The sequence below is a fragment of the Phodopus roborovskii genome, unplaced genomic scaffold (genome assembly GCF_943737965.1).
Source record: "Phodopus roborovskii unplaced genomic scaffold, PHOROB, whole genome shotgun sequence".
In the NCBI taxonomy this organism is placed as follows: Eukaryota; Metazoa; Chordata; class Mammalia; order Rodentia; family Cricetidae; genus Phodopus; species Phodopus roborovskii.
The window spans coordinates 23,706,451-23,720,585 of NW_026126459.1; the positions used below are offsets into that span (position 1 = coordinate 23,706,451).

At 40.6% G+C, this 14,135-nt stretch overlaps 1 protein-coding gene across 5 annotated transcripts in view; it reads right to left on the reverse strand.

The window, feature by feature from the left end:
* Positions 1–14,135, reverse strand: part of Tfcp2 (transcription factor CP2) — a 44,169-nt gene that overhangs the window by 21,771 nt on the left and 8,263 nt on the right. For all 5 annotated transcript variants that reach the window (XM_051189919.1, XM_051189918.1, XM_051189917.1 and 2 more), the window contains exons 2-5: positions 6,256–6,407; positions 5,778–5,854; positions 3,683–3,788; positions 2,355–2,461 (exon numbers count right to left, since the gene is read on the reverse strand). In XM_051189919.1, coding sequence (XP_051045876.1) covers positions 2,355–2,461; positions 3,683–3,788; positions 5,778–5,854; positions 6,256–6,407 — 442 coding nt within the window. The remainder of the gene's footprint in view (positions 1–2,354; positions 2,462–3,682; positions 3,789–5,777; positions 5,855–6,255; positions 6,408–14,135) is intronic.

Consider the following 14,135-nt stretch of genomic DNA (forward strand, 5'->3'; position numbering starts at 1 on the left):
TCAAGCATGTTGTTAAGATTACATTCATTGTTTCTGCCTTATATCAAGAGCCAATTGGTGTAAGGCAGAATAAAACAAAATCTGGGGACTCCCTTGCTTATATGCAATTTTCTTTCTGGAATCCTAATTTTCTCATGTACATTTTGATGCTTATTGTTGCCTTTCCCTATATGCATATCTTAAAACTTGAAATTTTTACTTTGATATTGGATGTTTAAGTTTTCCACCAGGATGATAACAATTCCTAACAGCAATCCCTGAACTCTCCGGAAAGAAGATGGGGCCCCACTTCGTCATTTCCACTTGACTCAACCTGATGCATCTGGACTACAAACATCACACTAAAACCGGTTTGAGACTGTTTTGCTTGAGACAACTCCTGACTACCTAGCTGTTATGGTGCACCAGCTGTTATGGTGCACCTACTTATTATACCCTGGCCAGAATTTCAGACAGAACTCCAGTCAAGCATTTCCTCCTACACAGTGACTAGCTACATATGTCACAGCCAGTCCTGTCGAAATTTTGTTGCTAAAAATTTTCTTCCTACAGGATCCCATGGAGCAATCATTGTCTCAGTTCAACAGGAAGTAATCTTAAAATAGCGACGCCCCCTTCCCTTACTCTTGGCATTGGGTTGGGTATGGAAGGTGATGCTTAGACTCGGGTATCTCTTTTAGACAGGCATAGGGTATGGTTGGGAAAGGTATGGATTAGATGGGAAATGGGTAGATTAGCCTATCTTCTTGTGAATTATTTTAGTAATAGTGAGATATTAGTATTATACAGCTTACATTGTTATAGATTCTTATATGTGATAACCTAAGTAAAATTAAGTTTATTCCCTTCCCAGAATTGTATATAAACTGTATATTTTGTCATATTGTGAAAATCTCTCCAGTTATGACGATTTTGCACAATATCCTTACCATATTCTATGTATGTATACTTTTACTTATGTTCAAGACATTTTTGTATATTGATACAATTTAGGATATTTTTATCATGCTGTACTTTATAGTTCTACCTCTGGTCTAGACATTTCTTTCTACTTTACCTCTGTTTTATGGATTTTCATGTATGTATACATACATGTACATAGTTATATTGCTTAGTATTTGTCCCTGCTTTACTCAGGGAAGTTTCAATCAGTGTTATAGCTAGGTTCCTGAGTATTACAGATTATCTTCACCCATGTTTCCTATAACTATGAGATTAGTCAGACACAGATGCTTAATCTTCAAACACTTCATAGACCTGCAGAACTTGGCATTTAAATGTTTTAATATTAGTACTCTGTTGACATGAGACACTATTGCTCCTGACAGAACCATGCACTTTCCTGAAAAATGTTGGATACTGTTATCGCTCCTTCTGGAGTCCATTCTTACTTCAGCTATGGCCTCTTGGGCAAAGAACTGCCCCCACCTCGACCACTGATTTGGACATGTGGTCCTATGTGCTTGCAGGAGTCAAATATAGAAGACTGCTGAACCCTGCCAAGTCAGGTTAAGACAGCCTTTTTACCTCCCTGCTTTTGTTCTGGTCTGTCAGGTACTCTAGGCCTTAGCCAAAACTGGCTATACCAACTTTGCTGTGAGACCTTGGGTGACTGTCCAAGTAGCATGCTGTTTCTGTCCTTGCTGCACCATTTGGAATTTGCCCATCCGCACTTCCTGCCTACCCTAGTATTGTTAATTTCCTTCTCAGGTCTTTGATGAGGTTGAAGATAAAATTATCACAACTATTATTCTCTTCCTAGCTAGATATATTAGGTACTAGACTTAAACTTTCCAGCTTAGGACAACTCTATTGTTAACCCCGTTTCGACTTCACCCTAGGACTAAATAGTTAGGTCTGAAGTTTGTATGTTCTCGATTTCCTTTTCTTAGAACACACTTGTCATTCACTGTTTTGTATATAGTTTTTGTATCTAGCCCAAATCTTTTCTTTAGACTAAAAGGGGAATTGTAGTGAGATATTCACCTTGTCCGCACCTGTGGCATAGACCACGCCCATTGGGGTGGTGACAGGGCTGGACGTTACCTGGGGGAACTAAGTCTGAGAAGGGGGCTCGGGGAGCTCTCTTGTTTGCAGCATGGGGACAGGAGTACATCTGGAGGCATCCTTGGGACCGGGAACCTGATGTTGTTCATCTGTCTATGTTGTAAGTTATTTCTCCCTGAATAAACATCTATTCGGCCTACTTGTTTCTCCTGATCCTTATTAAACATCAATACTACTGAACTACATCTCTAGCCCCTGATGTGTTTTAGTCCTTAAAAACAAACAAACAAACTGGTAGTATCAGGTGCTCTTTATAACTGTAGTATCAGGCAACTGCAATGCCTTACCTGAATAAACACAGATGTCCTCTTTGCAGGGTCCCACAGGAACTCCACTGTATTCAGCTGGGTAGGATTCGCCCTGGGATCAATGATACCCACAGACATTGGAATATCTGAGAAATATAATAGAAATCACAGAACAATTCTGAGGGCTTCTTGTTTTTGTTTTTAAGATGGGGGTCTCAATACACTGCCTAGGCTCAAGCAATTCTCCTGCCTCAACCTCTTGAGTAGTTGGGACTATAATCAGGTGCCACCATGCCCATAGAGACTGTGTGTGGGTTTAAGTAAGAAAGCAACTGACTGTGATGAGACAAGTCTATATACTAGCTCTAATATAAAAATTATGAAACTTTTTGAAACACAATCTTCCTGCTTCTACCTCTTGAGAACTGGGAACAGAAATTTACAAATATTGTCAAAACAGAGAGTATGTGAACGCTACTAGTTAAAATGCATTACAGGCATTCAAAAAAATAAATAAAGTAAAGACATAACTGGCATTTGGTCCAACACTCCTACTTCTTAGTGATGAAAACAGAAGTCTCTGAGTCAGGAGGACCACCATGAGTTCAAGGCCAGCCTGAACTACAGAGTGAGATCTTGCTTCAGACAAAGAAGAAACCAAAGCAGAGACTCAAACAAATATTATCATGTCCATGTGCACAGAAACATTATCCAAAAGAGCTCAACAGTAAAAGCTACCCATGTCCTCACAGGTGAGTGGGTTAAAAGAATGCAGTGGACACTGGATCCCCTTCTGCCTTGAAAAGAAAATAAATTCTGACACATGCTGTAATATATGAACCTTAAAAGGCTAAAACCAACTCACAGAAGTCAGGTCACAAAGGACAGATACTGCATGAGCTGCCTGGAGCAGATAGTGACAGGGCAAGAGAGGGGTTAATGGGCTGGGGAAAAACAGAACAAAAAACTACTATATAGAGTATAGATTTCATTCTCACAAGATGAGTTCTGCAAATGGATAATAGTGATAATTAGGCAAAGTAAATGCATTTAATATTATTTGTCTGTCTAAAATGGAAAAAAATAAAGTTTGACATTATATATGAATACATATTTTGTATTGTCACAGTTCAAAACAAAAACACTCTAGAACAATGAACAAACTGCTTTGGAACTTGGTGTTCATGTCCTACTTCAATCCTGATGCCATCTTACAAGTGGTTTTCTTATATTTAGCAGTTAAGTCATTTTAGGGTCCCGCCTAACTTAACTTAGCCTTTGAAGTGTGCAAATCAGGGGTAGTCAAATAGGGAACCAACTCCAGACTCAGACAGATGTTGTACAAGCAGCAGCTTCTCTTGACTTACCTATGTCGAGAATCCTGTCTCCAGGCCGGTTCCACCTCCAGCCTTCCAGCTGCTGATGCTCAGTGTACTGCAGCCGCCTGTCATGGAACACTACCCGAAATATGCTCTAAAGGAAGGACAATGTCAGTCCACAGGAGTCTAGAAAACCAGTTCAGACAAAGGAAAACTAGCAGAGTTGATGCTAGTTGGCTTCTAGACACAACCTAAAATTTTCTGTGCCTTTTGAAGACTTCCAAGCAGTCTGTGTGAGTCTTAGCTCCCCCAAATGACTGTGTTTGGTGTGCAGGTGGAGGACAGGAAGCTTTATGTCTCAGACTAGCATCAGACTTTAAATGTAAAAACAGATACATTTATTGCTATCTGTGTGTGAGTGCATGTGCCCATTTGTGGATGCGCCACAGTATTCATATGCATCCCTCTACCATGTGGATCCCAGGAATCAAACTTAGCCCGGCAGGTTTGGCAGCTAGTTTTTTTATCCACTGAGCTGTCTCTGTAGTCCTGGTATCAGACTCGTGATCTTCCTTCCTCAGCCTCCCAAGTGCTGGGATGGATCATCCATCATCTGTACAGTTAGTTGAATTGCTGATGGACTCCTGAGTGAAGTCTTTCTTTTTATGTGAGCCCAGTCTGGTCTCAAAGTCACTACACAGCCCAGTCTAGCTATGAACTCCCAATCCTCCAACCATCATAACCATTATGTGAAGTACTTCTTCCCTTTGTAATTCTCATTACACCAGTCCCTCTTTCTTTGCTTACTGGGGGGATGTATGCATGCCAGATACCATATGCCATGTAGGTGCCAACAGCAGAATTCAAGTCATCTACCCTTGGCAGCAAACACTTTTGCCTGGTGAGCCATCCCATCAGCCTTGTGAAGCATTCCTATCTCATCACGTAATCCAGTCTAATCCTCCAGGTATGTATGAAACACATACTAGGATCCACCTGCTAATCCTACATACAACCTATAACACTGATGGTCATGAGTCTACTTCCAGAAACTTTCCTTATGTTATCCTCACTTAGTAGAGGGAGCTGTCAGTCCCGCCCACCACTTTTACAGCTGCTGATAAAAATGTACCAAGTGTGCTGTTAGTTCTCCAAATCCTTACTGTCAGTCAACAAAGAAAACTCTATTTATCAACAAGAGCTGTTATGCTGATGTTTTGGTTTGGTTATTAATTTTTAGTTTATGAACAAAGAGTGTACATGGTCTCCTTCATTGGGTAGGTAGTCCTAGATGATGCATTCAGTAGCAAAGTCAACATCTTTTTCATACTGCTAGAAAACACTGTTGGCTCATGTGCTACTACCACCCGGCCAAAACCTAACTCTTAAGGAACAGCTGGGGGTGGGGGCATGTAGCAGTAGCAGAGACCTATCCAACATACAGTAGGCTCTGGCTTCCATGCCCAGCACCACACACACAAAATTGTCATTAAAATTAAAATTCTTAAGAAGCTGATTTATACCATCCAAAAACAACTCCACTAGGAACCTCTCCTGAACAAGGACTTGCAAGCCTTCTGCAACTCTGAGAAACCCATGTGAGGTCCAGCAAGATGGCTTAGCAGTTAAAACAAACATCCTTGAATTCAATCCCTGGAACCCACATGATAGGAAGAGAAAAATGACTCCCTCAAGATGTCCTCTGACCTCCACACTCAATCCGTGGTGTGTGTATACACCCACAGTCACATAGTTAATTAACAACTCCATGTGAACAGTAAGGCTTAATCTGACCCCAAAGGTTGTCAGTTTATCTTAGTCAGGCAACGGTGGCAGACAAAAGATGTATCATTTAGCCCTGCCTATAAGGATCCAAACGAATATGAAACAGGAAAAAAAAAACAAAAAACAAAAAAGAAAGAAAAAAAGAAAGAAAGAGCAGCGATGAATGATGGTGCATTCCTATAATTATACTCTACGAAGTAGAGCAGGATTCAGAATTCAAGGCCAGCCAAGGGCATATAATGAGACTTTGCAAAAAAAACAAAAACAAAAACAAAAACAAACAAACAAAAAAAATAAAGAAAAAACTAAAAGGATCAGTCAAAGGCTATTACACAGAAAAACAGGTTGCTTATTTTACCTTCACCAACTTGCCATTGATTTCTGGAAGTTCTCCAAGTTTCCTATTGTCTAGCATTCGGATTTCATAAGACTGTCCTAGAAGAAAATTAATTACAAATTACACCTATCATAACTCACTTATCTAGACTCAGAAAAAAGAATACAGTTGTTGAATATACACAACAACACTACTAGTACCAACTAGAAGCTATTACTGTAATAGATATAACTTTCTAAGTTATAGTCAATCCCACTTTTACAGATAAGGAAAGTAAAACAAAAAGTCAACCTGTCCAAGGCCATGTAACCGGTAAAGAGCAGAGCCAGGTAGAGTAATCCAAATGAGGATAACCAAGGATCATGAATTGGAAATGGGCAGACAGACAAAGGAGTCAGTGACACATCGTCTCAGAAAGCTCTAGTGTGACAGGTCACACCTCTGTCATGTAAGCACCTACAGTCACATATCACAAGCCAAAAGTGAGAAAGCATCTGACCTTGATTGAGATATGTCAAGGTTTCATCGTGGAGTTTCACTGCTGGAGAGGTAGCCGCACAAAGAACATACTGAAAAGGTAGGATTTCATTCTCATTATCAGGAGGCAAACTTGACTCTTCTTGCTTAAAAATGGGCAATGCAAGGACATCACTAAAATAAAACAAACAACTTCTATTAAGATCTGATAACAGTACAAGAGCTGAGTCACTAATTTTTTAAAAATTAACTGCAGTTAATTTTTTAACTACAGTTTAAAGGCAGTGGTCTCTGTGAGTTCAAGACCAGCCTGGTCTACAAGAGCCAGTTCCAGGACAGGCCCCAAAGCTACAAAGAAACCCTGTCTCGGAAAACCAAATAAAATAAAATAAAATAAATAAATACAAAAGTCTCTGAAAAGCTATAAACACTATTCATTTGGTGAAACTTTGTCCAAACCGCCAATACTGGTTACTTGTGAAATACCACTGACAAAGACTGCAATTAGTGACAATATTCTCTGCTAACATATACATGTTAAGACTGTGTTATAGGACTCACAGAGACTGAAAATAATACCCTGAGTTCCAAAGTGTAAATCTAAAACTTTGGGGGGCAGTGGTTTAGCAATGGGGAGTCTCCCCAAAAGCTGTGTGTTTAGTCCTCAGTGTGGCAACATTGAGACAGCAGACTTTTTGAAAAATGAATCACATACAAGGTTAAGAGAGCTGCACATTGAGAGAGAAGTAAAGTCCCGTGTAGTACAGTCTCTGACAGTATGGTTTTTTATAAGGGACTTTCTAACTCCCCTTTAAGTGCATGTTTCTCACTAGACATAGTCATATGGGCCTTGTAACCCCAGTCTTAGGCATCAGGCAGGAAGATCACTTGAGCCCGTAAGTTCAGGGCCACCTTAGGAGACACACCAAGATTCTCATCTCTTAAAAAACAAAAGAACAAAAATGCATTTTTCACCAAGCTCACACATGTTCTTATCACGAGATGCTACCTACCAAGTAGTCCTAAACAGAGCTGGGCATGTGCCAATACCCCACTGGCCAATGCCAGAATAGTATACTAAGTAAAGCTCTTTATTCATTATCCAGCACCGGATACTGTTAAAGCAACATTCATATATTTATCTCAAAAAGCAACTATATAACTTTATAAACTCAAAAGCTGATCTTAAACAAGTTGTTTCTGCTTTTTTATTTTTGTTTTTTCAAGACAATCCTGGCTTTGTTTTGTTTTTATTATGTGTATTGGTGTTTTGACATGTATGTTGTGCATCAATTGCATGTTTGTTCTCTGTGGAGCCAGAAGAGGATGTAAGATCCTCTGGAACTGGAGTTGCAGATAGTTATGAGAAGCCATGGGAATCAAACTGTCCCTCTGGAAGACTTAACTACTGAGCCATCTCTCCAGCTTCCTGGTTTTAGTTTTAGTTTGGTTTAAAAAAAAAAAAAAAACAGGGTTTCACCACATATCCCAGACTAGCCTTGAACTTTCTGTCATCAAGAATGACCTTGATAATAGTGACCTGACACTATTATCTTTATCTTTCAAGTGTTGGGTTTACAGGCATGCAACATCACACCTAGCTACAACATTATAATTCCTTAAAAGTCACAAGCCTGCTTATGCCTATAATCTCAGCTACTAGGATGCTGAGGCAGGCATGTGAGTTCAAGGCACGCTTGGCCTACACTGTAAGATACTATCTCATAACAAAACAAAAACAAATACATCAGAGATAGTTTGGAAATAATAAAATAAATGTAAACAATTAGCAAACTCTAGATCTTGTGGGCATTACTCAGAATCTTGATGAACAGTCACTCTAGTTCATGTTTTAAAAGTTCTTAGTGCATTTACAATTACCATAAGCCATAAAACTCAAAAAATAAAATATATCTTAATTTATTCTTAATTTACTCTGAATTTCCTCTGAAGAATATATACACACCAAAACACTAAGGTTAAAATGAACGAGAACTCAAATGTTGCAGAGAAGATGAAGCAGACATGACTCAGTTTGCCAGCGGAAAGTTAAAATGACACTTTAGAAAAAGGGCTCACCTATAAGCTAACTAAGGGGGGGAGTGAGGCGTTTGAACAGAGACATCCCACATAATGCTCCTAGGAGACATGGGTTATGAAATGAAAATTTCAGTGCCAGTCATGGGATCCCCAAAGAATGATTCATCAGAGAGCCTCTGGAGGCCCCCAAAGTAACACAGGCCATTGCTACTGGGTGACTGACTGCCCATCACAAGTAGATGATGAGACCCTGTTGCTGAAGACACCACCCAATTTTCACTGCAACACAGAAAAATCAATCTGGAGCTGGTGAGGAAGACCCCACCCCCACCCCCACGGTTTGCTTGCTTTCATGGGGCTGGACAGTGCTATATGGCTGCCGGGGAGAAAAGTTATCAACTGTCTTCCTCAGCACTGGACCTACCCCAGGAAATGTGCCAATAAAGGTTGTGGTGGCAGCCACATGATTTCTGAACAGATCTGAAGTCTACTCCACAGGAGGGAATTCACACCTCTACTGTAAATCTGGTCAGAAGCCTGTATGAGTGAGGAGGTCATCGGCCCTCACAGAATCTACTATTGTTGTTTTGCTAAACAGCCATGCAGTCAAACTGCTTTCTAATTATTATATTCATAGGCACAGACCTGTGCTTCGATCAACCTTTGTCTCAGAAGCTTTTTTTTAATTATTTTTTTACATATTGATCCCAGTTCCCTCTCCCTCCCTCTTTCCCTCTCTCCCCCCCTCACATGCACCCCACCCACCCTCCCCTCCTACCCAACCCCCACTCCACATGTAGGGTGATGCCATCCAGGAGCTTTTTATAGCAGGCAGTAGTCAATACAAAAACTCTTAGCTGGTCAGCGTGCTGAGAATAAGGAACTGTGCTTACTAAATGGGACATTTATACAAATCCCTATCCCAAAGCTCAGGGAACATCATACGAGAGCAGGAAACATGTAAGAGATTTGAAGAAATGCTCTGAAACACTGTCTTCTGGGCACAGCATGGCTGTTGCACTCATGACCTCATCGGAAACTGTGTGGTTAGCATAAGACTTAAATGAGATCAAGCCAGTCAAAATTTTAGCATGGATGGGGAGGTGATAGCAAGACCCATGACTGCCTAAGGTGCTAAGCTGATGGCTCTGAAAGAGGGCAAGGCATTTTATTTGGGTGTAACCACTGATAAGTTACCCATGTTCTAATGGATGACCCTACAATTCATGTGTACACAGACTCAATGGGTTAAAAAAAAAAGAATATTAGGGAAGGGGGAAGAAGTGGAGGGGAAAATGGGGGTAACCACAATCAAAATACATTGTATATATGTATAAAATTAACAGAGGGGGAAGGAAAAAAGAAAAAAATTAAGGGGCTAGAATGATGACTTAGCAATTACGGACACTGGCTGCTCCTATAGATGACCAGGGTTTGATTGACAGCACCCATATGTTAGTTCACAAATTTCTGTTAACTCCTGTTCCAGGAAATTCATTGCCCTCTTCTGACCTTCACGGGCAGCAGGCACAACTGTGGTATTCATACATACATGAAAACATCCATATACATAAAATAAAAAATAATTATTTTATTTTAAAAAATTTAGAGTAAACTGGGTGTTGGTGGCACTCAGGAGGCAGGGGCAGGAGGATCTCTGTGAGTTCCGAGGACAGCCCGGTCTACAGAATAAGTTTCAGGACAGGCTCCAAAGCAATACAAGAAACCCTGTCTTGAAAAAAAACAAACAAACAAACAAAAAAAAAAAAAAAAAAAAAAAAAAAAAACTGAGTAAGAAGGAAAATTGGGAGATGTATAAATGATAAGTCCCACATTAAGGACCCTTAAAACAGAGTTCTAAGTACACAGGAGCTTGTTATCTCATATGTTTACTTTGTTATGTATTTAAAGTTTTCTATGATAGAAAATTTTTGTAAACAAGAAAAATCATAGCCAGATGTGGTGGTGGTGCATGCCTTTAATCCCAGCACTCAGAAGGCTGGCCTGGAATTTATTGTATGGCCAAGGCTATACAATGAAACCCTGGTACAGAAAACAAACAAAATAGAAAACAACCCCCCCCCCCAACAAGAAGCCTTTAGAGTAAGAGGAGCAGTAATGAAGAATTTAAATACTCAATCTTTTTGTCTATCTGCATTTAAAAAGAAATCTTTTTATTCTGTGCACATATGCAACAGATGTACACCGGGAGCCCTCAGGCACCAGCAGAGGATGTCAAAGCCCTGGAGCTGAAGCTACAGGAATTTTTAAGCAGCCCATGTGAGTGCTAGGAACCTAGCCAGCACCCCTTGGAAGAGTAGCAAGTGCTCTTAATCACCAAGCCACCTCCCTTTGCACTTGTTTTTAAGACTGTTTATTATGTAACCTGGGCTGGCCTCTACCTAGAGATCTTCCTACCTTCATCTCTGAGGGCTGAGATTACTGTGTGCCTCCACAACAGGTGTTGGGGGTTGGAGTGATAGGTGGTGGAGCGGAGGAGGGGTGGTAGGGAGAACTGTGGTTGGAATGTAAAATGAAATTAAAAAATAAAAAACAAGTGTGTGCACTTGTGGAGTTCTTCTCTTAATGTCTTTGTGTGTGTGTGTGTGTGTGTGTGTGCGCGTGCATGTGCATGTGTAGGATGTATATGCACTGAGAGGAGGGTGTGCACCCCTGCAAAAAGGCCAGAGAAGGTCAGGGGCCCTGCTTTCTCACTCTCAGCCTTCTCCCCTTGAAACAGGACTTCACACTGACCTAGTCAGGCTGGTGGTTAGCAGGCCCAACAATCCTGTCTCCATCCCTCACATGGCCCTGGGGTCACAGGCAGGCACATGACCATGCCCAGCTTAAGTGGAAAAGACACATCCAGAGATTCAGTTCCTTCAGAGCAGAACATCTATGAGGCTCTGGCTTGACCCCCAGTACCACAGAAGAAAAACAGCAAAACAAAAATGCCAGGTTCGCATGTGCTGGATTTGGTAGTACACGTGTAATCCCCATACTCAGGAAACCGAGTCTGCTGTATTTAAAGACATAATATCCTACGTAACCCAATTTGGCCCTAAACTCTTGTCTCCACCTCCAAGAGCTGGGGCCAGAGTCCTGCATCACTATACCCAGACTGTAAATCAGTTTTTACTAAAGTTGCTGTAGCTACAAAACCTACTGAAAAGACCAGACATAGAAGATGCTCTCCTCTTCTTCAGGCCTGTAATTTTATGTATTCTGTCCAAATGGGTGCAGTTAAGAGGGGAAAGAGGGGACCTAGAGAGATGGCTCAGCAGTTAAGAGCATAGACTATTCTTCCAGGATACCCACATTCAATTCTCAGTACTGACATGGCAGCTCAAAACCGTCTGTAACTCCAATGCTAGGAGATCTGACACCTTCACACAGACACCAATGTACATAAAATAAATAAAATATAAAATGGGGGGGGGGAGTGAGACTGAAGAGAAAACTCAGTGGTTTAAAATAACAGTTGCTTGGGTTCAGTTCCCAGCATGGTGGCTCACAACCATCTGTAACTCCAGTTCTTGGGAATCCAACACTCTTTTCTTGCCTCTACAGGCACCAGGAACATACACAGGGCATACATATATACAGGCAAAACACTCATACATATAAAATAAAAAATAAATATGTAAGACTTGTCTTTAAAAAAAAAAAGAGTGAAAAAAGCTTAGTGTGATTGGCACACATCTCTAATTCAGCACTAAGGAGGCTGAAGGAAGAGGATGGTGAATTCAAAGCCAGTCTGGGCTGTATTAGACCTAACAAGAATGAACACAAAGTGGGAAATCTATCCTTCCTAGGTATAACAGAGAAAAATACTTTTGTTCCCTTGAGACTATTTCAAACCACAGAAGTATGGAGTTTTCTAGAAAAGAACTCTACCACAATTCTCAAGATCAGCTACAACAAACACTGTAGAACAAAGCAAAGTGAGATAAGTGTTGGGCTTTGGGATTTTACTGTGATAAATCTTGGTGAATTGGATTTTGACATAGCAACAGTTCCACTCTCATTAATGTAGATTGGTGTCTTCCTTCTCAAAGCTCAGTGCCTAGGTAAGCTAACAAACAGCAACAGGTCCTGATCCACACCATGGGGCACCCCACTGAAGTCTCCATGACTAAGCGAATATCTCTCATTTAAAGTTGAAATTCTAAAATTTCCAGATCAGTATAAATATCAAGTATGTCTACATTTACACACACACACACACACACACACACACACACACACACACACACGTACGTGAGCGAGGACAACTTTCTGGAGTCTATTCTCTCCATCCATCACATGGTTTCAAGAGACAGAACTCAGATTATCAAACTTAGCAATGAGTATCTATACCTGCTAAGCAATCCTACTAGCCCTTAAACAGAGATTTCACAATCTAGAATTATATGTTTTTGTTCTACTACATTTCTTTACTGCTAGAGCAAAAGAACATCCAGTCCCACAATTCTAGAGATCAAACTAAAGACCCCTGGTAAACACAGTTCAAGGCCTCTACTAAATCATATTCTAAATTTTATTTATTTATGTATTTTGTTTTTTTAGGTATGAGTGTTCTTTCTGCATGGATGCCTTTCTGCATGGATGCAGAAAGGAACATCAAATCCCATTATAGGTGGTTGTGAGTCACCATGTAGATTCTGGGTATTAAACTCAGGAACCCTGAAAGCGCAGCCGATTCTCTTATACAAAATATATTCAAAATAATAATACCAATTTGGAAGTATAAAAGCCAGTGAGTGTACTGACTAATTTGATGTTACCTTGACACAAGCTAGAGTCATCAGGGGGGAGGGAACCTCATTTGATCGAGCTATAGGCAAGTCTCTATGGAATTTTCAGTTAGTGGTTAATGTGGGAGGACCCAGCCTATTGTGGATGGTACCATCCCTGAGATGGTGGTCCTGGTTTCTATAAGAAAGCGGGCTGAACAGGACAGGAAGAACAAGCTAGTAAGTAGCACTCCTCTGCTTCTGTCCTGCTTGAGTTCCTGTCCTGACTTCCTTTGATGAGGAACTGTAATGTAGAAGTGTAAACCAAATAAGTTCTTTCCTCCCCAGGTTGCTTTGGTAATAGAGTCTCAGCATAGCAATAGTTACCCTAACTAGGACACCCAGCTTTGTCACACACTCACACACAGGACATGGAAGGAGGACTAGTTAGAAGGAGGAAGAGGATCAGTGGGAGTGGGAATACAGGAGAGAGTAAGCAGGGTGAAGATAATCAAAATGAGCATGTCATAAGGAAATTCATTATTATGTATAATTAATATGTGCTAATGTAAAGGGAAAGTCTGCTCTGTCCTCAAGGGTAAGCTGATTACAAATTAGGAAAACCCATCTGGTAGATTCTCCATAGTTTCTGCCAATGTGTAATTAAGTGTTTATTTTACTACATTATCAAATTGCTTCATTTATTTACCTCATTTCAGTGAAGCTATTTGAAGGGATGACTTCTATGATGTGATAGTTTGGATGTACTTGGCCCCATAATCTCAGGGAGTGGCACTATTAGGAGGTGTGGCTTTGTTGGAGTGGGAATGGCCTTGTTGGAGGAAGTATGTCACTGTGGGGGTGGGCTTTGAGGTTTCCTATGCTCCATATGCCACCCAGTGTCTCAGATCATTTCCTGCTGACTGCAAGATGAAGGACTCACAGCTACTTCTCCAGTACCACATCTGCCTTTATGCTGCTATGTTCCCCACCATGATCATAATGGACAGAACCTCTTAACTTGTAAGTGAGCCACCCTAATTAAATGTTTCCTTTGTAAGAGTTGTCACATCAATAGAAACCCTAAGACATACATGCTTAATAATTACTGATGGGGTTTTATAGT